General features: G+C 50.7%; 1 protein-coding gene across 5 annotated transcripts in view; it reads right to left on the reverse strand.

The window, feature by feature from the left end:
• Positions 1–4,744: 4,744 nt before the first annotated feature.
• The window catches only part of PPP2R5C (protein phosphatase 2 regulatory subunit B'gamma), a 120,453-nt gene continuing 100,949 nt past the window's right edge, over positions 4,745–24,248 (reverse strand). For 2 of the 5 annotated variants that reach the window (XM_044918217.1, XM_021679847.2), the window contains 5 exons: positions 21,563–21,733; positions 20,427–20,554; positions 18,618–18,719; positions 17,105–17,177; positions 4,745–7,653 (listed from right to left, as the gene is read on the reverse strand). In XM_044918217.1, the coding sequence (XP_044774152.1) occupies positions 7,522–7,653; positions 17,105–17,177; positions 18,618–18,719; positions 20,427–20,554; positions 21,563–21,733 (606 nt within the window). In that variant the 3' untranslated portion in view covers positions 4,745–7,521. Of the gene's footprint in view, positions 7,654–9,717; positions 9,899–13,211; positions 13,329–17,104; positions 17,178–18,617; positions 18,720–20,426; positions 20,555–21,562; positions 21,734–24,248 lie in introns of those variants that run through there. The other 3 variants (XM_021679846.2, XM_021679849.2, XM_021679845.2) reach the window with 3 other exon arrangements.

Below are 24,248 nucleotides of genomic sequence, written 5' to 3' on the forward strand. Positions count from 1 at the left end.
CTCAAAACCCCCATGTCCAACCTGCTGGGTTGTAGCACTCACTAGTTAGGGGCTTTCTTTCTCTGCGTCTACTTCATTTTCTGTAAAACAAGGCCTTCAAAGTAGACCAGGGTTTCTAGAATTCTGGATTTCATAGGTCAGGAGGCAGATCACTGCTGTCATATTCTTAACACTTTCTCGGGGGAGGGGGACACAGTATTGCCAACTGTTTTCAAGCACGGAATTACAAAAAAACCTCCTATATACGTTTGCCACTTCATGAGGATATAGTTTAGTGCCCAAAGGGGAGGAAAAGCACGTCCGATGAAGGATAATACTCTGATGCCATCCATTTTCTGAAGGGCCGGCCTCCGTTGGCCATTTCTCAGACCTCGGTGAGAACGTGGAGGCACTTTGTCATGCTCAGCACTGGCGTGCACACTGGTACTAAGGACCCGAGCCTGGTCCACAGAGATCCGAAACCGGTCCCAGGGTCACTTAGCTGGAGACCGGGTCTCACCTCGGTGCCATGTCGGCCCCAGGAGCTGGGAGATGCGGGTTCTGTCCGGGCTCTGCTCTACGCTGCCTGAGCCTCTCCTGGGGCCCCTCACCGGTGACGTGCTTGCTGGGACCTGAAGTCGTGCTGATCTCCAGGCTGGAGAAGACGCTAGGAGAGAGGATGTGACTGTTAACCGAGTGCATTTTAGTCCGGGCAGGGGGCCCATGGTGTTCATTATGGTGTGAATGAATGAATGAATGAATGCAGACCTTGCCTGGGCTCTGATGTTGCTAGGTACTCGGTGCCAGAGGAGCAACAAACGTGCCTGAAACCGAGGTATGTTTCCCGTATTTATTTAACTTTGATGTTGGATACGAGTCACCTCTGAGCCACTTCAAGGTGCGGAGTGGTTTTCCCCCAGAGCTGCTGAGAGCGGCCCTTATAATGTCAGGGTCTGTTCTTTTTCTACCGGGGGGTTGGTAGCCCTGTCTCCCCACGGGTTAACTGGCCCGTCCTCTGGCTGTCCGCCCGTGGCTGTGCCATGGGGAGAGCGGAGTCCGAGGCCCGGGGGGGACCGCCGGCTCCTGGCTGTGCCCTGTCCCCACTTCTAGCTGCCTGTGTGCGAGGACCACTGTGCGGCGAAGGGCTCCTGGTAGGCCGCCCCGAAGCCCTGGGAAGGTCCTGCCAAACGAGGATCTTTGTCTCCCTGGGGCCCTGTCGGGATCTGGGGTGTGGTTGTGGGCTGCAAAGTGGCAGCCGAGTGTTTGGAGTCCCATGTAAGTGTGACCGGCCCCCCGAAGCCCCGGACAGCCAGGCCCAGGCACGCGGAGCTGCTAGCAGGAGGAGTGGCCTCCGAGCCTAGCCTCTCCTGCCGGCCCTGCCCGATGCGGCTTTTCCTCTTGCTGACTTGAACCTGCGTCCTTGGCAGTCATAAGCGGTGACCAAGAGTACAGTAGTTTGGCTTCCTTCTGGGTCCTTCCGGAGAGTTACTGCACCCGTGGTGGTCGCGGGGATGTGCCCCGTGGGAAAGCAGCCCTTCGGCCGTCACTCTCTGTGCCACCAGGCCCCCCGCAGCCTCTGCCTTTCGTGCTGGTTCACCCGGACCCCGCTCACTCACGTGTCACTCCACGTGACAGGCTTTTTATTCTGGTCTTTTTGAAACTCGTGAGGATACAGTTCTGGAGGAAGCAACCTCTGGCTCTCCTAGCAAAACCTTTCACCACAGACTCATCTGGATTTTGACAACATCGAACAAAAGAAAACAATTCATCGAATGGTAGGACTTATTAGAGACATTATTTACTTTTCAGCTCAAGCGCAGCCGGTCAGTGTGGCCTTGGGGGTCAGCCTGGATTTTGTGGGCTCAGCGGCGCCTAACATCCTGGCTTGCGAGAGGCCCGAGCCTCAGGATCCGTTCTTGCTCAGGAGGTGACCGTGCCCTGGTCTCCAAGCCCCGGGCAGCACGCTCACTCTGGGCTAACTTCGTGATCCAGGAGCCCGCTTCCAATAAGGTCTAAACACACTCTCCTTAAGCGTGTGGGGAACAGGTTCCTCGATGCTCCGCTCCCCTGCCTTGTGTTTAGCGGCACGTGGGGCTCGAAGGAAAGGGACAGTCCCTGGCCACAAGGTGCCCTGAAATCTACACGATGCAGTTTGGAGACGGTAACGAAGGCGCTGCTGGGCTGACCGCACCGGAGTGAGGCGGACAGGGAACCTCAGGCCGGCCCCTCCGTGTTATGCTGTAGTGCGGTCCACCCAGCGCCCCCGGGGAATCCAAACCCCGACTTTGTGCACGGTGCCGGCGTGAGCAGGCCGGGGGGTGTGTGCGCGTGCGGCAGAGAGACAGGCAGAGACCGAGCACCTCTATTAGACGCTGCACAGAAGCGGTTTCCTGAACGTGCCCGATGCCGGGGGTTGCTTGAAGCTCCGTGGGCTTCCCGCGGCTGAGAGGCCCACTCCCCCACCGCTCGCTGCTCCTCCCCCGGCACATCGGAGTGGTCACCCAAGTGTCTCCCACCGGCTGTTCTTACTGCAGGAACCTAGGAGGCTTTCTTTGGGGTCACTAAGCGAGGAGGTGGAGGTTCACTAAACTTACTGTGCTCATTTCACAAGACCATACGTGAGTCATTACGCGGTGCCCCTGGACCTGACACAGAGCTGCGTGCCAGCTGCATCTCAATAAAACTGGAAAAAAAAAAAGATGGGTCAGAAAACTCCTGCGATTGACTAGTCATCAGTTATGCATCATCCTATAAAATGAACCACAGAGCTGAGTTCAGGTCCAGCTTAAATTTACTGAGCTGTTTCTAAATGCCCCCACAGGAGTAAACCAGGCCACATTTCCCCTGAACCGGGTATGATCAGAAGAAAGATGAATTAGAGCGGGGGGGCCCGGGTGGCTCAGGTGGTTAAGTGTCTGCCTTTGGCTCAGGTCATGACCTTGGGGTCCTGAGATCGAGCCCCAGGTCAGGTTCCCTGCTCAGCCGGGAGTCTGCTTCTCTTTCTCTCTTTTTCCCTCTGCCCCTCCCCCCTGCTCGTGAGCTCGCTCTCAAATAAAAATCTTAAAAAAAAAAAAAGAAAAGATGAATTTAGAGATTCTTTCCTCCATTACCGCAAAGTGGTGTGGAATTTACGTAATGCTTTTGTGAAGAGCAGAGACACGAGCTTGCAGGCCAGAGTGGGGAAAGGCTCAGCCCTGGGCCGTCTGGGGGCACCGTTCTGCCTCTGCTCCTCCCATTTCCTTCCCTAAAAAAGTTAATCTTAGTGGATTTCAAATTTTTGGATCGTGGAATCTACTTCCCTCACACCCCCGAAATGAAATCGTACGTAAAACCCCGTATATTAAACAAAGGGGAGCTGAGGTTCTGATACATTTACGGGTTCACACAGTAACAGGATGCAGTTACGGGGGGCAGAAGCTAAGGAGCTGGTGGTCTCCAGGGGGCTGGAAGTTGGCAGAACGTGCCTGAGTTTGAGTAGTTAAACTCTTACAAACCTTATGGAAGAACGGTGGCTTCTGAAGCGCGTGTGAAGGGCTGCGGGACTGGATGGCGGCCGGGTTCCTCCAGCTCTAGAAGTGAGGCGCACGGTCAGAAGCGCTCCCGTGTGTGCAGCCAGCCCCCACCCCTGCGCCCCCGGCCCCGCAGGACTCAGGTGTTCCTCCGGTGCGACGTCGTGGTGAGGGGAGGGACTCCGGGGCCACACTGCCTGGGCTGAAACCTGGCTCCCCTCAGTACTTATGTGACCTTGGGCAAGTGACTTGACCTCTGCGTGCCCCCGTCCTCCCCCGTCAATGGGGGTAACAGCGGCAGACGCTTCGGCAGGTCGTGAGCCCCCCGCAGCCCCTGGCCTGAGGCGCTGGTTCTAACGGAAGGAGACACACGGCGGGCTCCCCCTGCCAGCCTGACTAGGAGCAGCGCGAGGCTGGGCCCTGGGCTCGTGGCGAGCGTCCATCCCGAGTTCTCTCGGGGGTTCCCGAGCCACGGATGCGAGCAGACACGGTGGCTTCCCCGATTCCAAGATGGGAGGCAAGGGACAGCTGGCCCGAGGACGCGGCCAGTTCCTAGCTGCCCCACATTTAGGGTGTCCTCTGACCAGCGCACCTGCCCCTGCGTGAAGGGGGTACGTGCGGCTCTCCAAACTTCCCCACGGAGTCCCCACGGGCGCGGCCCCGCCCCCCCAAGCCCCAGCTCCGGAGCGACGTCTCCTGCACTCTTGTCCAGGAGGGCGTCACGAGGCCACCGGACAGAGGGGAACGGAATGTCGATCCAGCGCGGCCAAGGAGATGGGTGGTTTGTGGCAATGACTGGAGGAGGACATACCTTGATTCTCGGCCTACTCTGTTGACTTTTCGCTCACGGCATCAGTGAGGCTGAGGTTCCCCATGAAGAAGGGGGGAGGGGTCAGCTGGGACCCCGGATTCAGATTCCCACTGATTTTACTCTGTTGGCAAGACATTCATTTCTTTTCAAGAATCATTTCAAGCATCACGATTCGGGCTCAAATAATTCCATTTCTACAATTGTGCTCTGACTCACATTTACCTCCTCAAAGACGAGAGGGGTGGAGAAAGGCACCTCTACTTTTCTCCCTGAGGGAGGTGAACCACGAGCTCACGGAACGAGCTGGGGAAGCTGGGCGGGGGCCTCCGCTCCCCATCTCCCGGCCGCATCCCTGGCGTGGCTGCCCTCGCCCGAAGGGAAGCCTGCTAACCACCAGGCCCGGCTGGCCCGACACCATGGCTAAATTTAGTTTCATGATGAGCAGTAAAATTCACATGTTCTTTATTTAGTCCATATAATACACCATTTTTAGAGTTTTTCTTTTAAAATTGGATAAAAGAGCATATTAAATGGCACGTGTATGAAGTTTTCTCTTCATAAACAATGTCAGAACAAAAAGTTTTGAGAATTACAAAATGTTAAAAAATATGTAGGTACTTAACATTTCACTAAAGCATAAAGTTACAGATATCTTCTAAAGAAAAATAATTGTGCCACTTACCTATTTTTGCTGTTTCTATGAACTTTTTTTATTCTGTACATAGGACATTTTGTACAAAATATGAAGTCTACATTTTTATTACTTATTACCATAAAACAAAGATACAATGTATGTACAATATTAAAAGGAAGCCATACTAAAGCCACACTAAAAAGACACTCGGAATAGTGACATTTCTGATGTACAGATACATTTTGGAAAGAGTGAAGATGGGAACGCAGAACTTTATGAAGAAAAACAGTCACCGGTTTATTTTCAATGTAGTACTTTTGAAATCAGTTTGGTACAGAATAAACAGTGTATCTATATAATAATACATAAGTTGAACAATTAGCACAGGGAATCTGAGTACTAACTAGGAAAACTTTAATAGGCCAAAATATTAAATAATAGTCTTGTCAAAGAAAATTAGTCTCTCTCAAAACTTTTTTTCCACCCCCCTTTTTGGTGAATGTTTGTCTTCAATAAAGAGCGGAAATAAAACCTAGACAAGAAGGTGTTCTTACAGGTTGAGCTTTATACAATCACCCAAATCATGGATATTTTGCTTTTTACCTAGGGCACAAGAGAGTCTTCCCAGAACCCTCTCTCACACACATACTGAACATCCAAAATCAAGGATATTTGAGAATCTATCAGCTAAAGACGGAAGTTCAAACAATGGTATATCAAAATACATAAGACGCTGCTTTATACAATAAAAAGCACCCTTTTTCCCTCAAAAGGAGAAGGCATCTAAACTTTTTTTTAAATTATAAATTTCATAATGGTAAAATGGATAGATAACTTGTCAAGTTTCTCAGGAAGTGTTTCTTCTCGCAAAGTGGCCTTTCCCACTTTCAGCTGGGGCAAGCTTTTCAGTTAGTACTTGGCTCCTAACCCAGAACCCCCCCTCCCCCCATGATCTTCCTCCAGGGACACAAGGAAATCAACATTGTGGGTGGGCTAAGTGACACCGGGGGCAGCAGGTACCACAGCCACGCGGGGAACCGGGTCTGCTTCCCACAGTGTTTCCGTGGACACCCAAGACCTCAATTAAAATACAGATCCTAAAAGAAGCCACCTTTTATCTTTTTAGGCATCAAGACGTTTAACAAGAACTTAATATAATCTTATGCCAGAGACAAAAGAAACTGGAGTCACTTGTTTAGAAGAGCAGGACGCATCTCAGACGGCTCTCAAGCGGGGTAAAGAAGTCAAAACACGGGCCACCCTGAGAGAAATACGGAGCAGACCAAGCACTGAGTGTAAAGGTTTTTCTCCTCGTGCTATTCCATTCCTAACAAAAAGCTCGACACATGCAAGGAAGTCCGTGAAATCTAATAGCAGCATTTGAAGACCGAGGGGAACTTAGACGCTGTATTTTCCTCATGAGGTGTTTGTAATGTGTGCTCTGTTCATCTGGACGTGGTTCACGGTAAGCCCTCACGCCGCCGCCGCCCGCTGAGGTCTGGGGACCGCGTCCCGGCAGCGAGGGGACGTCAGGGTGGCGCCCCGCACGCACCGTGGCATTTTTGTTACTTTATGCCCAGAGGCAGCTGCAGCTCGCGTCCGGCCAAGATGTGGCCTGACTCAAGATGATCTCGTTCTAACCTTCTATAAAATGTAGAAAATGGATTCTCAGAGATGATAACTTTATCAATTCAAGAGCCTTGTGAAAGGGCAACAATGTTTAGAGAAAATAAAAGTCTGCAAACAAACAGAAAATGGGACACATCATTTGAAAATTCCAATTGCGGTCAAGGTAGACAGAGAAAGCTCTCTTTAAAATAAGTTTCTCCTACGAGCCTAACTCCCAGGGTCCCTGGTGCTGGACCCCAGGCTCGGAAATATGGCTTTAGCTATACACAAAAGAAGTGACAGCATCAATGTCACTAATCAAAGGAAAGAGACACCATCAGAAAACACAGCGGCTGAGGATTGTCATGTCACTTTTCCCAGTAAGTTATGTTAGAACGAGGACAGCAAAGAACCATCTCAATGAGATAAAAAGAAAGGAAAAAGAGAAAGAGAGGAGGAGAGAAAGAGAGAGAGAGAGAGAGAGAGAGAGGGAAGCTACTGGCGTAACAATCACGGAGAAACAATGGAAAAGGTTTGTAAAGTCTTCAAAAATATGTAATAAACTTTTTTTTAAAGTGTTCCTTTGATTTGAAGAACATTGATATTATCATAGAACCACTTATTTTTAAACGATCACGAATTCCGGTTGGGTAGAACATGAAGGTGATGACCAGGGTGCTCTCCTTAGCTCTGATTTTGGGAAGGAGTCTCTCGGGGGCTGTGCCGGGGCTGAGCCCACTGGCTGGGGACGTGGCCAGTGGCCCTCGGCGCTGCCGACCCATCTGAGAGGCCACCATTGTTTGAACTCCTAATCTCGCACTGAGGCAGACGTGCATTATTGCCTACGGGACGGGGTCGAAGAAAGCTCTGACTCTGAGTGTAACTGATTTGTATGGCACAAAAAGGATGTATTTTCTACAGAATCCAGGAAAGAACAGCATCCCCAGCCCGACGCGGTCCTCCGGGGGGTGGGGGTGGGGCTAGCGCCCATCCTGGGAGACCAGCTCATCAGCTCGGCAGTGAGCCTCCAAGGCGTTCTTGGTGTGGAGGTCCTGAGGCAGCTCGGACTTGCGGCGCACGACAGGCCGGTCCTTCTTCAGATCTTTCTGTGCCTGGAATTAAAAGGGCAGCGGCGTTGGCTACAAACGAAGCCACCGGAGGAGCGAGCTCACGTCTGCATGCTAAGTCCAAGGGCAGCCGTTGAGCGGGGTGCCCAGCATCCACATTCTAAGGCTGCCCGAGGAAGTCGGCGGCGCGCGCACAGGCAAGTGCCCCCAAACGGTCTCGGCCGTTGGCAATGATCTAACAGCTAGTGTGAGGGGCTACGTGCGCCACACTGCAGTCTGGGCTCCTGGAGAGTGTAGTTCTGTACCGAGTACTCGGTACCTCTATTTTTGCGACGTCGCCCGTTTTAGGGAATGTCATCAATAGCAGAACCCCATTGCGTAAGATGTTACCAAAGGCATCTTTATGGCTATGGCCATTGCAGAAGCCTTTCAGAAAGTGGAAATTTCCTCTGGAGGGATATAAAAAGAATGAATGAAAACCACATTAAAACTGGATTTAAAGTCAAGGAAAGGTCTAAAACTTCTACTGAATTTGAAAAAAAGGTCTTTAAGGTAAGAGACATTAAATGGGTCACTTCAGGGGAACAAACCCGCTAGAACTTAGAAAACCTGTACTTAATTATTTACATAAAATTTCCTAATATTAAGAATAAGAAACAAAAAACTCCCTTTTCCACACCATTCTCTTCCTGAAGTTTAGGACCAGTGTGGTTTTACTTAAAAATTTTTCAAAAAATGAACCCTAGTTTTGCATGAGGATTTAGAGAACTGTGTCTGAAAGAAAGCGGGGTGCGGGGGTGCTCATATGGGGAGTTTACACCAAAGGCACCCATTTCCATAAATAACAGTTAAATGAGTCACTCAGTTTTGAGGTAGGGTCACTGTATTAATGCCAGGATTTCTAAAACAGAACGAGCCACCGAGATCATCTAAACACAACATATACACCAGGAGACTGCCAACTCGTTCTAAACTTCAGCCAGAACCAAACCTTTCTGCTTGGCGTCTCCATTAAAAAGAAGACAGACTTTAAAGAGAACATAATGACTTTCATGGTGGTGAACAAATGTCTTGTCAGAGAAAATTCGTTTTAAGTCAATCATCTGACAACAAAAAGGACAAAACCACAGCCACCTCTCATAGTTTCTGGATATCTAACCTCAGCATAAAGTATACATTTCCTGGCTTTTAAAAATGATTCCAGAACCCGCAGAAGTCAGACATGAAAAGTTCACATTTTTGCAGAGCTAATATTTCTTAGGGTTCTTGGCAAATTTATCTGTGGAAACGGCAGTAACATCAAGGTCTAGAAAGAAAGAGCCTTGTGTGACATTTTAGGAATATTTCTAGAAATGTGATGTGAATCTTAAACATTCATTTATGGGAAAGGCGGGAGTTTGGCTTTTCCCCCCTGAAAATTAGTGTAAGGCGGCTTTGGGAGAACCACCCCCGTCAGGGGGACTGTGAAGGGCACGGTGCCGAGGCGTGTTTGCTTTCGGCCCACAAGGAACTCAAGGGGGAAAATTCTACCCTGAAAACAAAGCAAAGCGAAGCCAAACAAAACCAAGACTTTCACAGACTCGGAATATTTCATCCTTGCTGAAACAGGCATTCCAAAGAGAAGAAGCATTTTAGCAGAAAAAGGCCACAGTCGAAACCGTGGACCTGGAACCAGGGAGAGAACACACTTGACCCCGGGAGCATCTGGAAGGGCAGAGAGTGTGCTGGACACGTCTGGACCCTCCTGTGTAGGCATCTTAGATTGGTGTGTAAAGCAGGGCGTGAGTTTCACGAACCACAAGAGGAGAAAGATCAGAAACAGAGCAGGTGGGAAAGATGGGAGGGCGTGCAGACAGTCACCCCGAATGGACAGCCTGGGTGGAGGGGGCGTGCGGGCAACGGTGGACGCGCGAGCAGGGGGAGCATGAGGCACGGCCTCTGTCTGCCGCGTGTCGGCAGATCTAAGAGGCTCAAGTTTACACAGTAAGTGGGAGCAGAACACGAGGGCTTGGGTGAACATAATCGTGCACGTTTTCACTAAGCAGTTGAGGACACAGCTAACCAAAGTGTCTAGAGGGACCAGATTTGTCTTCACCATCACCAGCTGGAATGGCAGGGAGGAAAGGGAAAATACTTCATGTACACGGCATTAATTTGTCAAGTCTTGTCCTAAGCATATGAGCCTTAAACACACTCTACGTATGGAGTAAGGAGTACCTTCACTTCACACCTCTCCGTCTCTCTACACCTTCCTTATCTGCATGGTTGACACTGCTTTTCTCCCGACCGACTGTTAAAAATGAGAATTGTAAACATTTTAAACGTCTCTGGTATAAATGTCTTTCACATGAAATTTACTTTTCTTTGGATGTTCTATGTAGGGTTAGACACGCTTCTCCCCCCCTCAAAAAAAATGCAAATTATGGTTCTGACAGGTCAATACATAATTTCTCCACAGAATTCCAACTGCATCCCACTTCCTTCCCTCCTCCAGTGCACAACGTTGCCATTTACCGCTCACACGCGTCCCGTCCTGGCCAACGTTCAAGTCAGTTTAAAGAAATGTGGAATTATTTCGGAAAAATAAAATTAGCCAAAGATAAAATTAAAAGGGCACCGAAAACATTCAGACTTTAATTTTTAGCTGTAACTTCTTATGTAATTTGGTCTCCAAATTGTGCACATGAGGTTCTCCTGCATCTGGGTATTTTTCTCTTTGCTTTAACAACAGTGTTTTTGAGAATTTCAGGAATATAGGACTCCAACATTTTTCAAATTCAGGAGAGTCTATTATATCAAATATTATACCAAAAAGACTGCACTATAAATATCTTCACCTAGTTGGGTTGAAATGGGGGGGGGGTGGTGTACAAGTGATCCATAGAAATCTGTAACAAGTCCTAAAATTGGGTAGTATTAGTCTTCTAGTTTTATTCTTTTTCGAAATTATTTGGCTATTCTGGGTCCTTTGTACTGCCATGTGAATTTTAGAATCCGTATGTCATTAAAAAAAAAAGTATGCTGGGATTCTGAGATTGCATTAACTTGGGGAGAATTGGTATTTTTTTTTTTTTTAAAGATTTTATTTATTTGACAGAGAGAGATACAGCGAGAGAGGGAACACAAGCAGTGGGAGTGGGAGAGGGAGAAGCGGGCTTCCCGCGGAGCAGGGAGCCCAATGCGGGGCTCGATCCCAGGACCCTGGGACCATGACCTGAGCCGAAGGCAGACGCTTAACGACTGAGCCACCCAGGCGCCCCTGGGAGAATTGGTATTTTAACGCCAAGTCTTCGACCCAGGAGCGTGATCATAGAGATCTAAGAGGTAAGAGCGGGGGAATAATTATGCAGAAAACTTAAGCTACTCTTTTTGCAAGAGTCATGCAAACAAACAGGCTACAGGAGTTCTGCAGGAAATGCCCCGTCTGCCTCCTGTTACTCAGAACCAAGTGAGTGGATGAGTAGAGACTGACTGCTTCACGTTATAGCGAAGGACATATGCCCCGTGCTAAGGCAGGGGATAGATAAACCAGGGGGGCGTTTTCTAGGGACCGGCTATCACATAAATACTCGGGCCGACTTTCAGAGGCAATTTTCCACTCAAGATGAGAATGCTCTTTTGGTTTGCCTTCTTGATCAAATACTTGAGTCCTCGTAGAGTCACCCTAAATCATAAATAGGACCATAATTTATGTGTTCATTACATTTTGGACATAGGTTATTCTTTTCCTAGCATTCATTATGACCTGCACTGGACCCAAGGATGGACCCAAACCCCCCCAAAACCTCCAAACCCCAAATATTTAACCCGTACGAACTGGCTTGTAAACCATCAGTTTCCTATCCATCGCTGAAGCGTCTACGTTACTTAAAAACTGATGTGGTCACAGGTTCCTGGGCAGGCTTTCTGGTATGAGGGGAGCTGATTTGATATCCTGTGTCTGCAAGGCCTGGGCGAGCTCTCATGTCTTTAGTGCGCTTGAAGCCGTAAAGTCAAAATGGCAGTTTAAAAAAAAGACCTCAAATTCCTGTCTCAGTTAAAAAAAATGAAGTAGGGAAATTAACACCCCCCCCCCCCCAGCCAGGACAGGGAAAAATAGAAGGATTTTTGGGTGTTTTATTAAATCTGTTCACTGCTAACAATTATGGAATCCAAGTGAACTAAGTAAAAATAAGTTACTGACATTCACTAGGAGTGTATGGAGTCTCTTCACTGTATTTTTGGTATTTTCAAGTTTTGATCTGACGCTAAGGCTGGGAGCTGGCCGGGCAAGAAGGGGCACGAACGTGGCCAATGCAGCCGCCCTCTTCGGGCAGCTCTGTGAAAAAGGAGTCTGGGCCAGTGCCGTCCAATTGAAAAATAACGTGTTCCAAGCGTGGGACTCCAAATGCCCTAGTAGCCACATTAAGAGTAGAAAGCACTAAGTGAAATTAATTTTAACAGCATTTTTAAATTTAACCCAATATATCCCAAATGCTATCATTTCAGCATACAATCAATAGTAAAAAGTTACGAATGAGATGGTTTTGCATTCGCTTCTTCCTGCCGAGCCTGGGGATTCCCGTGCTTTAGACAAGGTCGGCACAGCACAGCTCAGCGAGGATGGCCGCACTGAGTGCTCAGCAGCCCCGTGGGGCTTGTGGCCGCAAGTCGGGCCAGTGCAGTCTGGGTGGTGGAGGCCCCGAGCCTGTCTGATCAGGTGGGGAATGAAATTCACTTGAATTAAAACCTCTGCTTAAGCGAGTTCCAAATGACATGAGCATCGGTAAACCGCCTGCACCCAGCGCACAGCAGGGTCTAGCCCCTGACCTTTCGCACTTCAGCATCTCAGCGCTGGGTGTCGTCAGGAGTTCTCAAGCAGGCCGCAGGGGCTTCAGGTGTCAAGTCAGAAAGGCCCCTGCCCACCCCCCCTCCCCCAATCCGCTCAAGACTGCGCCAGTTTCCGTGGACTGGAGAGAGGCAGGCACGCTCGGAGAAACGCGGCCCGCGAAAGGCTCCTCAACGCACAGGCGGGACATCTCCCTCTTTAAAGCCCAATTGTGTATATTCCCAATTTAGTAATGACAGTCTGTCTCTGAATCAGCGGGGATCTGAGTAAGTATCTCCACCACGGTGGGGACAAACACCTGAGCACAGGTGTTAACCCGACAAAGGCCCAGCCTTCGGGGTCCCCAGCTCCGGGCCCTTCCTGCAAGCCAGTGTGGTTCTGCTGTCGGGGAGTAAGACTGGGCCCCAGGGACTGCTGTGGGCGGCGGACAGGGGACTCTCCGCGCCAGAGCACGAGTGGGAGACGCCACTTTGCACTCGGCGAAGCGCTTGGGTTTTTTGTTCAGGTTAATAACATTCAAGGGACAGTCAGGAGCCAAGATTGTTACTGTTAATATAAACGAAGAAAACACTTAAATCTCAGATTTAAAATGATTTCTAGTAGTTTGCTCACCGAGATGCATGGACAAAGTACCTCCCACGAGCTTAGCCAAACTTAGTTTTTAGCTTGAGCTTGCGCAGAAGGCACTGATGGAGATCACATCTCCTAAAATTCTATGCATTTCTTAGGCAAATCTACCAGGGGCGCGGCCTGGCTTAGCTCCGTGCACTTTTACCTGGCGAGCCTCTTCGTTCACAGCCTTTCTCAGCATCTGCACATCTTCGAGTAAAGGCCCATCTGTGTCCATTGCAACTGGAATGGTCATGGTGCTCGCTTGCCTATACACTGCATACTGCAATGCAAAGTGCGGAATCACTCTCTGCTGGCGCTCAGGTTCTGGGCTGCCAGGGGCACGTCTTCCCACCGGCGCCCTCCCCAGGGCCCTCTCCTGAATGAAGCCCGTTGGGTGGCAATTAAACCAGCCTATACCTGCAGCGCCTCAGGAACCAGAACACTTCCACTCTTCTAGGCCCTTCTAGGCCCAGTGGCACCAGGTGGGAGTGTGACGTAGGCTCCAGCATCCCCTCCAAGGCCTCCCTGGTCCCTGGGGCCCGAGGGACGGTGGGGCGGCACCCCGCCTGGCAGCCTTGGCACCTGAGTCCACGTGCTCACCTGGACTGCTTCACGCTCACAGCCTCCCCTTGCCTCCCAGGCTGCGCACACCTGCCGACCTCACTCCTTCGCCCCTCGCTCTAACTCGCTGAAACCCTGTTATCAATCCCACCCCTTTGTCCACACCCTCGGCGTCTCGGCCCTCTAGCAAACTCTGCGACCTGGTTCAGTCCAACAGCTCGGCTGCGAGCTGCAAGCCCGTGGCCATGGAGCCTCGGCCCGGCCGGCTCCCTCCTTCCCACGCCGCTGGGCGCCCAGGTGCCCCAGGGCCCTCTGCCCGCCACACACTCTGAGAGCCCCTTCCAGGACACCAGACGAATCGCTGCCAGAAAGAACTTTCCGGAATGCAAGTCTGACTGGGCCACTTTGCCCTTTAGGACACTAACACCTGCACCCATTCTGGGGGATGAAAATCCACACTCGTTGCTCTCCAGCTGCGTCCCAAGTGCGGACCACACCCAGCCCCTCCTCCACGGCTAACAGTCCACCTGTGCTCAACAACTCGGTTTCCTTCCTCTGCTCTCTCTGCCTCGAGGACCTTCCCCGGGTTCAGACCGGGTAGCTGAGACTTCCCCTCCAAGGGGCTCAGCCCTCTTGCGGGGGACACCTCGACTGCGGCCATCCCGCAGCGTGGCTTTCTGAATCCCGGGTGTGCTACAATCTCACCATCTGAAACGAATTCTCTTTGCCTCCGTCTGGCTCCGCTCATGGATCCCTAAGCTCCTCGGAGCTGTATCCTGTTCTCATCTTTGTATCTCGGGAAAGTTCCACGATTCGGGACACCCAGCTGGTGCCCATCTGCCAAGTGAAGTGGCTGCCTGCTCCGCCCTGCGCCCCCAGGGCTCTCAGAAGCACAAGTAACCGCACGACTCATCAGGCCTGTGCCAAGCGTAGCGTGGGGCTCACAGTGCTCACCGGGGCTCAGGGCAAAGGGAAGAATGGACAAGGATGCTACAAAACGTTCCAGCGAAGTGTGTATCACACAGCAGGCACCGGCAGGAGCGGCTTCTCACTAGGAATAAAAGCCTCTGTCGAGGCTGGAGTCCACAGCAGGGTAAAGGAGCACACATGTCGCCCAGAGAAGCCCACCTCCCAAAGGAAAGCGGCCAGCTGGGCCCCGTGCCTCCCCTGAGCCCAGGGTTCACAGAGGGGCCTGTCTCCATTTCACACAATTCCGACCAAGGTCAGGGAGAAGTAAGCAGCAAAATGTCCCCTGGCCTCTTTGGTGGACTAGGAAAACACATTTATGTTAGAAATCCTCACTATTCCACGACTTAAACAAATTAAACCCTGCGTGACCTTCAAAAACTCCAACGGAGCCACCACAACTGTTAGGACAAACATGACTGAAAATTCTGGAGGCGCCGCCGACTCCCCAAGCCCAGCGCAATGGACGGTGCACATCCGGGCTGAGCAGGGGCCTCGGGGAGACTTCCAGATACAGGCCAGGGGGCAGGTCTGAGACGGAGAGCCACGCTCCAAAGACCCCACTGTTTTCATGACAGAGACAGAAACAGGCTGTACTGTCCACACAGTTATTTACTTTCTGGTGTCGTCGTTGTAAATGGCAAGCAGTGACTGGAACTTAGAAAAGATTCCCTCTCTCTCAGGTGAAAACCAAGTCCCGAGGCCTTGCTTTTCAGCCCTGAGACATTATTAGCCCATGAAGTATTTTCCTTTGGGAGACACTGCGCCGGGGACTGCGCATGCAGACGGGACTCAGGGGGGTTGACTCACACACGGTTCGCAGGGAGACGGTCAGCCCAGCGCCCAGTGAGCGCAGGCAGAGCCCGGCCCCGCCTGGGGCACCGCAGAGAGCAGCCCAGAGGAGTAAAAACGTCGTGTAGGAAAACTCAGGAGCAGCTCAGAAAAAGGGAAATGAGAACAGTGTCTATTTCAGAAGGGACACCTGTTACCGCAAAGCAGTGAAACCAGGCCACGCTTGTTACACAACCAACCAGCTCCTTCCCGTTTGTGACAGGAAAGCTTTGTGCGGGTTTTCACGAGACTGTTTCTATATTCTTGGCAAAACAGATACAAGCAGGCTCTCTGAGTTGTGTGTATTTCCCGTGACTTTGCGTGCGCGTGGGGCAGGGTCTTTGCCGGCCCTTTGCCCTCGGCCGTCAGGCGGGGCCCCTCTGCCCCCACCTGCCCCAGATTTCTGCTGTTCCTGTGTCTTAAAAACAAATGTCAGGATTTCCACCTCACATTCTGTTCCTTACAGCAGGTCCCGGGAGTTGTCTACCTCACGGGGTCACGGTCACCTTACAACGGCGTTTCTGTGAAGAGCACAGAACAGACGCTGTAAGGGGGACGCTGCCGGGTTGTTCCATGCAGGGACCGAGACCTCACTTAAGAGAGTCATTCCATTTTCTGAAGGTTTACGTTTCCTGAATGTGGTTTTATCCAGGGGAATACAATCAATACGTTACACAGATCAAACACATACGTCTAAACCTTGTGTTCAAGCGTCACTTTTTAGGAAATGTCAGACTGAAAAACCGGCATAATGAACTTAGTGAACGATTTATGCACACCTCTCACCCAAGAAAACAGACTGCTTGTAATCCAGTTCACCTGAACGAACCCCCTTTAGGATTTTAAGGGTAGCTGTGTGGTTCTCATAAAGTACCGTGTTGTCTTTCCTGGGAGACTGAGGACAGCCTGGGACGGTGCCTGTGGTGAAGATGCGCCGCACGGATTCTCAGGCCCCGAACCAGGAGGAGCACCTGCCAGGACAGCACTCCGGTCCATCGGGACCAGCGGACAAAACACCAAAGACCACCCAGCTCAGAACCCCCGGATGCCGGTCGCCCTGGGAGCCGGCCCCACGGTGGGCGCTGTGCAGGACGCCGCTTCACCTGCAGGTGGCTCCGGGAGACACGGCACGTGCGCCTGCGTGCCAGAGTGCACTGGAGCCTTCTAGCTAGGACGGGAGAAAGGGTCAGTGGCCAACATGACAGAAGTCAGGCAATTTTTAACAATTAAAGGCTCAGCCTACAGGGCCCTGGTTTTAGGAAAAAGGATACCCAACTTCGTTCTTCATCTATTTCAAATCTCACTGTTTTTCTTTTCTAATGATTTTGATAATTAAAAAGAAAGGGACGTATCGTTTGAGCGACAGCGTCTGTGACATTTGCGGGGAGAAAGCAAACTGCAATCTTGGCCCCCAAATAGAGGCTGTACCCTGGTTTCCTTTTTACCACAGTCTATTGGTAAGATTTAGATCTTATTGAAAAAGCGGAGGGAAAAAAAAAAAAAGGTCAATTCTGTGGTAAAAACTTTGTGGGGCAAAAATCAGTTGTACAAAAGTCAAGATGTACTTTTATTGCAGACATTTCCATATACAAGGTTAGTGAGAGTGCCCCCCGCCCATCCCGTGAGGAAGCCACATTTCTAGCTCATAAAAACATTCAAGTAACACCCTAGACGTTTTCATGTTACTCTTTTTAGTACCTGGGGGTTTGCTTTGGCTAGATTTTCTATTTTAACCCACGCTTCTTCTCGTTCTTTCATTTTTAGCTTCTCTCTGAAAAATAGTAAAATGTCATTGGTATTAGAGACATGGATCACACGCAAGGGAAGGCGAGAGGCAAAACTGACATGACCAGCAACAGTCACCTACTCTCCTCTGTCACTTCTGGTCTTACTCTGCAAGCTTCAGAGTGGTGAGCACAACGGGATGTGACACGGAAAACGAAATAAGAAAAACAAGCCAGACTTAAAGGAAAAGATTTAACAAATATGCTACAATAAGAACATGCTGAAGACTGTAGGTTCCTAGGAGCACTTATACGAATATCTCAGGTCTGCATTCTTCCTGCTTTAGCTGCTTCTTCGCAGAACCTGGATAACTCTGAAGACAAGCTTATGGAGCCGTGAAAAGTGAGACCATTCCATGGCATACGGGAACTGAGGTTAAGGGCCGACATCCCAACAAGGACGGCTTTAAAAAGGAAGTCTTCAGACCTGGTTCTCATCAGATCCCACTGCCAGTGAGTCAGGAGACGTTCTGTAAATCCCTTCACCGGGACCCAACTTTTTTTTTAAATCCGGAGAATGTGTTGCATGATCCTTAAGATCCTTTTCAGAAAGCTAAGATATTCGCCATATGAAAGGCGGAAGGCACGGGTGAACCCTGTGCTCAGCTCTGAGGGAGCCCGGGCCAGAGATCGGGAGCCCGGGAGGCTCCACGCGCACGTGACCCTGGGCCCCTTCCCTGCCCTGCGGACCACACCTCGTACACAGTGTGTCTCCCTCACATGGATGTCCCTGTCTTTCCTTTCCACACCACCCGTGAGGGCAGGGATTTTTGTTATATTCACTGCTGTGCTGTCAGAACCTGCAACAGGGCCTGACGTATGGGTCAATGCGTACATGCTGTTTAAAGTATGCGCAGGACGGCTGGTTACGTATATCCCATGATTCAAGTTACACTCATTCAAAGTTTCTCTCTCTCAGCCAGCTTCAAGTGACAAGCAAACAAGAAAATCTGCCCAGAGCCCGGACTTGACGCCGACATCCTCCTCCGAGCCTGAGAGCAGGGCCCTGATTTTGTGAAGGACACTGGCTAAGTTCCTGGGAAGGCCCGCATTAAATGGGCTAAAGCTATGTTGAGATGAAGATGCTTGCCCCTTCAAGTAAACCTCATGGGACAGAATTCAAATTCCTGCCTTATAAACCTGAGAAGTTCCTATACCTTCAACCTCTCGCTGTTCCTTGGGAAGTTAAATTCTTGACTGCACACCGTTTTGCAGAAGTGATTAAACTAGCAGCATAATGGAAAGAACAGCGATGTTCTCTGAAAACAAGTTAATGTCACAAACATTTTCATTTGTTTTCCAAGTATGACAGAACTGATTTTGCTTTAAAGTGAAGAATGTTTTAGGACACACCCATGCAAGAGGTTTATTCAGGACTGAGGATGACAAAATCCTTGGAAGAGTAGCTTTTGAGAGGAGCAACTTACTTCAGTTTCTCTGCTTTAAACTGCTGGGTGCAGTCATCAAACAGTTTCTGGTTCATCTCCATGAAGAGCTTCAGCGCGTTGTAGATCAAGCCGTGTATTGTCCTGTAAGTAGACCTTGGTGTTCAGGTTCTGAACCCTCCATCTTTTTGTCCACCCCCCTGCCCTCCTCAGCCACAGCCCCTGCCCCCTAGCCCTCCAGCTACTGTGGCGGCCCTACGTCTCACGCCCCTGGGCTTTCCAACCAAAGCCCAGTACTCTGGATGCATCTGCGTCCACACAGCCTGCGGAGTGCACCCGACTGGCCCTCGTTGAGCACCCTGGCCCTGAGGCCCCTTGCTTTCTGTCCCGGCTGACAGCAGCCAAAAGCCACCTTCCGTGGAAATGGAATAAAAAACATCGACCCTTGAAGAAATAGAATTCAGACAAACAGCAATGTGTAGGGGACAATAATGGAAACAATTTTACTTCCTATAAACGTCAGTTTCCTTTTCATCTTCTTATTTAAGGGCAGGAAAGTTTTTAATAATGCCAAAACGGAGCCTTGGAAGGCAGAAAATAAAATCACCACGGAATGGCTTAATGAAACTCCGCTTCCCGGCTCTGACATCCACGAGAGGGGGGAGGCACAGCTGCTCCACGGCCCAGTGGAGCCTGAAGAGGACGTCAGTCCCACCTGCCTTCAGGCGACAGCCCACACGGGACCCCCGGCGAGACGGGTGGCAGGATCGCGCCGCAGAGCCCGGGCAGCCGCAGAAAAACTCCGCTCTCGCCCCAAAACTGCTCTCATGGCTGCCAGGACTACTGCTCTTTTTGCTGATGTAGATTCACAGCGACTTCTTAACTCACTTCATGACAGAACCCAACTCGTATTGGGAAACACTGGAGTAACACTTCTCTCTGCAATGGGGAGCGGTCACGGCTGTTCTTGCCTCGTACTAAATGACACACGGGACGGTGGCTGAGCTCCGAGGCCTTTGCTACCACCTGCTGCGCATAATAAAAAATGAATGTGGCCAAGGAAAGGCTGCTGACAGCCGATACACTGATGAGGTCCGCTGGGCGGTGCCAGGAGCGCCCCAGTGACCCCCCCCCCAGCCGCGCGCCGATGGCGAACGCTCGCCAGATGCCTGTCAGGGGCCAGGGACTTCCTGTACCTTGACTGCACCTGCATTCACCTTCTCAACAAGGTGAAGGTCGCTGCAAAGTGCTTGTGTATGTTAATGTTAATTGTCTTGGTCGAGGGCGCAGGGCCCCCGAGAACGGGGTGGGCACCATGCTCCTGCAGGGACTGAGCTCCGTGAGCTTTGCAGCGACCTTCAGCCCGTCTGGAGGGGATCTGAGATGAGGCCTGGAAGACGCTGCTGCTGATGCGGCCAGGCACAGTGGGCGCCAACCAACGTGCCTCCACACTGGCCTGAAAGGGGGGTGAGGGGCAGATGAAAGGCCACAGATACAACCCACACTTCATCCTAATTGTAAGCCCACAAAGAAATCAACGTTTCCTTTTTAAACTGATATTTTGGACTTGGATTTCAATCCTAATTGAAGTTTCACTGAGATACAGGAAATTTCAAATGCCCCAGTGGACAGCCAGATCTTTCTTTCCTTTTTTTTTTTTAATTTTTAAAAAATTTTATTTATTTGACAGAGAGAGCACAAGCAGGGGGAGCAGCAGAGGGAGAGGGAGAAGCAGGCTTCCCGCTGAGCAGGGAGCCCCATGCGGGGCTCGATCCCAGGACCCCGGGACCATGACCTGAGCCGAAGGCAGACACTTAACCGACTGAGCCCCCCGGGCACCCCCTTTCTTACTTGTTCCAGTGGGTCTTGGAGTTGCGGTACAAGGAAGGAAACATGATGGGTAGGATCTTTGCTGCATTGTCACTGATCAGGCTCATGATGTACTCATTGTTCCAGTAATACAGCGCTCGCTCCGCCACCTGGAAGAGAGAGGGCACAGTGTTGTGACCGAGACAACAAATACTCACGCAGCAGGACCCTCCCCACGACTGCCTGTGGAGGTGAATTATACTGGGTCAGCCAATCATCTCCACAGATCCAGCACACTCGAAACCGTCATCCTGAAGAACCCTCGACAAAAGGGCAGATGGTTTCTTGCCCATCAAGAATACACTCATTTCTCCACTCATTCAAGAAATATTTAGGCTGCGCCCTGGGCTCCATGCAGAGGACACAGGCCAAACGTGCTCCTTCCGCCCACCCCCTCCGTCGTGGGTCCAGGAGGTGCCGAGGTGTCAGAGTGGACAAGGCGAGGCAGAACTCCTGCCCTCGTGGAGCTTACGTTCTAGCAGGGGAGACAAATGATAGGAGAATTAATTCCCCAGAAGTGAAAGGCCACGTGGCAGACAGCAGCACAGAAGGGGGCCAGGAGAGGGGTCATCTTGCTCGGGGTGAGCTCACGGTACACGCCAGCACGTCCAAGGGAGGCAGATGGGCTGAACCAAGGTCCTGGGGACGACCCCCGAACGAGGCTGAATGAGAAGCCCAGGAGAGGAGAGTGGCATGTGACTGAGGCCCCCCTCACACAGGATTTGGGTGGGGGGGACAAAAGTCGGAATGTGTATGTATCAGAAACAAGTGCTTGTGGACGGGGAGTTTCAGGGCTGAACAGTTTGTCTACAAGTGTCCGTCACTCAGTTGCGGAAAGCGAGGTTTTATGCATTTGGGGCACACCGAACAAAAAGACAAAGAAGGCTTTACAGGGGAGCCGTTTTAATTACTCTTAGTGAGAAACAGGTGTTCAGTGATGCGCTCGAGATACTCAACTGTTTTATAGAATTAGCGTCTTAGCATCTTATTTTGAAGTACGACTAAACTGCCCATCTCCCTTCAAACCACACGACAAGCACAGCGTGACAGCGACACACTGAAGCTGGTCACCTCTGACGTGGACGCCAAACGGGGCCGTTCTCTCTCCGCCCTCGTACCTGGAAGTGTGGGCTGGACACACATTTGGCCAGCTGCCGGAAGAGCGGCTCCATGATCTTCACAAATTCCGATGGTTCGATCACATCTAAGATCTCTTCTAATTCATTTAAGAACATGACTTCTTTTGGACTGTGAGTCTTTGGCCAGTATTTGAGAAGCGCCATCACCACCTGCCAGAGAAAAAACACAAAGTGTGATGCCCGTCTGTGGTTCGTTGACGTGTCCCCCCAAGCAAAGCAACAGAATCAGGGGGTGCTTCCTTCCTTGTAGAAGGAAGAGCCACACCGTATATCAGCACTGGGGCTTTTTAGAATCACAGAAACTGATCTAATTTTATATACTTAAGAATCACCACTTTAACGTGACCCACTCCCTCTGATTAACCACCACTGCAGTCAGTCCCTTTAGAAAAAAAAGAATATAAAAAATAAGCAGTTAGGGGGGTTGAGAGAGAAAAAGAACAATGGAGAAACATGGGGCGTATGAATTCACATGTTCGTTTCTGTGTAGGAGTGGTCTGCTCTGAGGCTGCCAGTCACACATGTGCGCAATCCATTTCTATCTCAAACTAACCGTTCATATATATTTCTACACAAACGTGCATACTGTGTGCGTACACATGGTGTTTTCGATTGTGCTAAAATAAATCAGAAGAGGGAGACATGAAATAAGCTGATATGGTTGTTAGCTCACGCCGAGCGGGGCTGCAGAGGGACCTGGGGTCGGGCCCTGCTGCCCTCTGTGCACATGACCTGTGACCCTGGGCTGGTAACTGCCTCGGAGGCTGTGAGGACCTTGCCTCTGAGGGGTGCTGGCCCGTGGGACCCTGCCAGAGAGCATCTGTGCTGCCCGCCCCCGCAAGGCATGTTCGGCCGGTCGGCAGCGCCTTCCTCATTCCCGGGGACTGGACGTTACCTTCCTTGCCCAAGTCAGACAGGTGGAAAGAGTTTCTGTGGGGCAACCTTTCTTTATCTCACCCCTATAGTTTCCAAATTTCCTACCACAACCACACCAGTAAAGATAGTCCCCGCAGAGTATCAGATTCAGCTCGGTGAGGGTTAGTAACATTTCTAGAGTCTAGCTGTCTTCATTCTAAAAGAGTACCAGGGCCCACAACATCTGCACGCAAGCCCACGTGCACGCTTGCACACGCAGGGCCGAGGCCCATCACGGCCATTTCGGGAACCACTGTCCCAGCCCCTAGCCATCATGGCAAATGCCAGCTCTTCTGGGCTGGCGGGGGGGCCTCTACTGGCCAGCCCTCCACAGCCCTGCAGACAGCGCCCGACTGCCCGGCAGGCCAGGTGACACCCTGACCGTGGTTAAAAACACCGTGGGCCTTTGAACAACATCCATTCCGAACAAACAACTCTGCTCAATGCTTTCAGCCTTCAGGCTCCGGGATGATCTTTCATATTACGCTTTATAAAACTCCAACATTTATAAAAAAGACAGTGCTCCTAGCTTTGGAGTCTGACGTAAAACTTTACAACACGATTGTCTCTAAAAGGATTTCCTTAAAAAATTTAGCATTTAATGATTTTTGTCCTACTTTTCGATCAAAACCACTGAACAGACATTTAGTGAGCACCTACTACTCCCCAGGGTGGGGACCACTGTTAAGAATACAGCAGATGCCAATCACTTCACAAACCCACTCTTCCTTGCCATTTTGTCAATGGTACTTTATTAGGAAAAATACATCAGCATGTGAGATACAAAACACAACTGGTTTAGCTATTCAATGTCTCTGCAAGAGGTTTTTTTTTCTGGAATCGGAGCCCCACGCTGGACCAAGTTATCACACTATCTGGAGTGAGCTATGGTCAATACCATGGGTTCAGAGTGCGGCAGCTTTTTGCAAATGAGGGGGCTGCCTGGTAAAGCTGATCTAGGCAGAAGTGTCTGTGTGCTGCTGGGCATGGGTCACACGCTGAGCTCCCCTTCGGAGACTCGATGGGCTGCCGCTCTCTGGACAGGGCTGGGGAGCACAGGCAAGCCCCTCCCTGACACACCAGGGAAAAAGAGGGTTCCCACCGGGCCCTGTAGTAAAAGTCGATTATCCTAAAGAAACAGGTGGGCGACAACACGATTTTACTTCCCATCCGCAATCTGATGAGCTCCTATTCTTCGTACAATAGTGTACGTGTTCAAGAAAGTTTCTGAGCACTGTACACAGTTTACAAGTAAAAATATTAATTGCAGACCTTGAACAGGAGTGACGCAGGTCTTTTAAACGGATCGTACTTTAAACACTCCCGACCTTGGCCACGCTGACTTCAGGAGAGCCTTGGGCCCAGGACCCTGAGACCCTTGCGGCTGCCGTGTCCTTCTTAGTACTGCCGAGTGGACGCACACCTTCCCAAGCCTTTACCCCATTCACCTTGTTGTCGACAAGCTTTCAGTGCTGAAATAGTATGGGAATTTCAAAGAGTTCACCACAGGAGTTCACCGAGGTGAGGGTCTGCACGTTTTTGAAGTGCAGAAAACAAAATCTGCTCTCTGTGGTCCCGAGAGCGCTAGTATGTTGTCTGTGCTGCGGGAGATTAGGGAACGAAGCGGATCTGGGTGGCAATCCTGGGGCCTGGGTGTGTGGGGGCCTGAAGCTTCTCTGTGCCAACTCTGAGCTTCTCATCTACGATGGAGGGACCCAGCGGAAGCCAGTGGCCGCCCCTCTCCTTCCGT

Source organism: Neomonachus schauinslandi, chromosome 9, assembly GCF_002201575.2.
Source record: "Neomonachus schauinslandi chromosome 9, ASM220157v2, whole genome shotgun sequence".
NCBI lineage: Eukaryota > Metazoa > Chordata > Mammalia > Carnivora > Phocidae > Neomonachus > Neomonachus schauinslandi.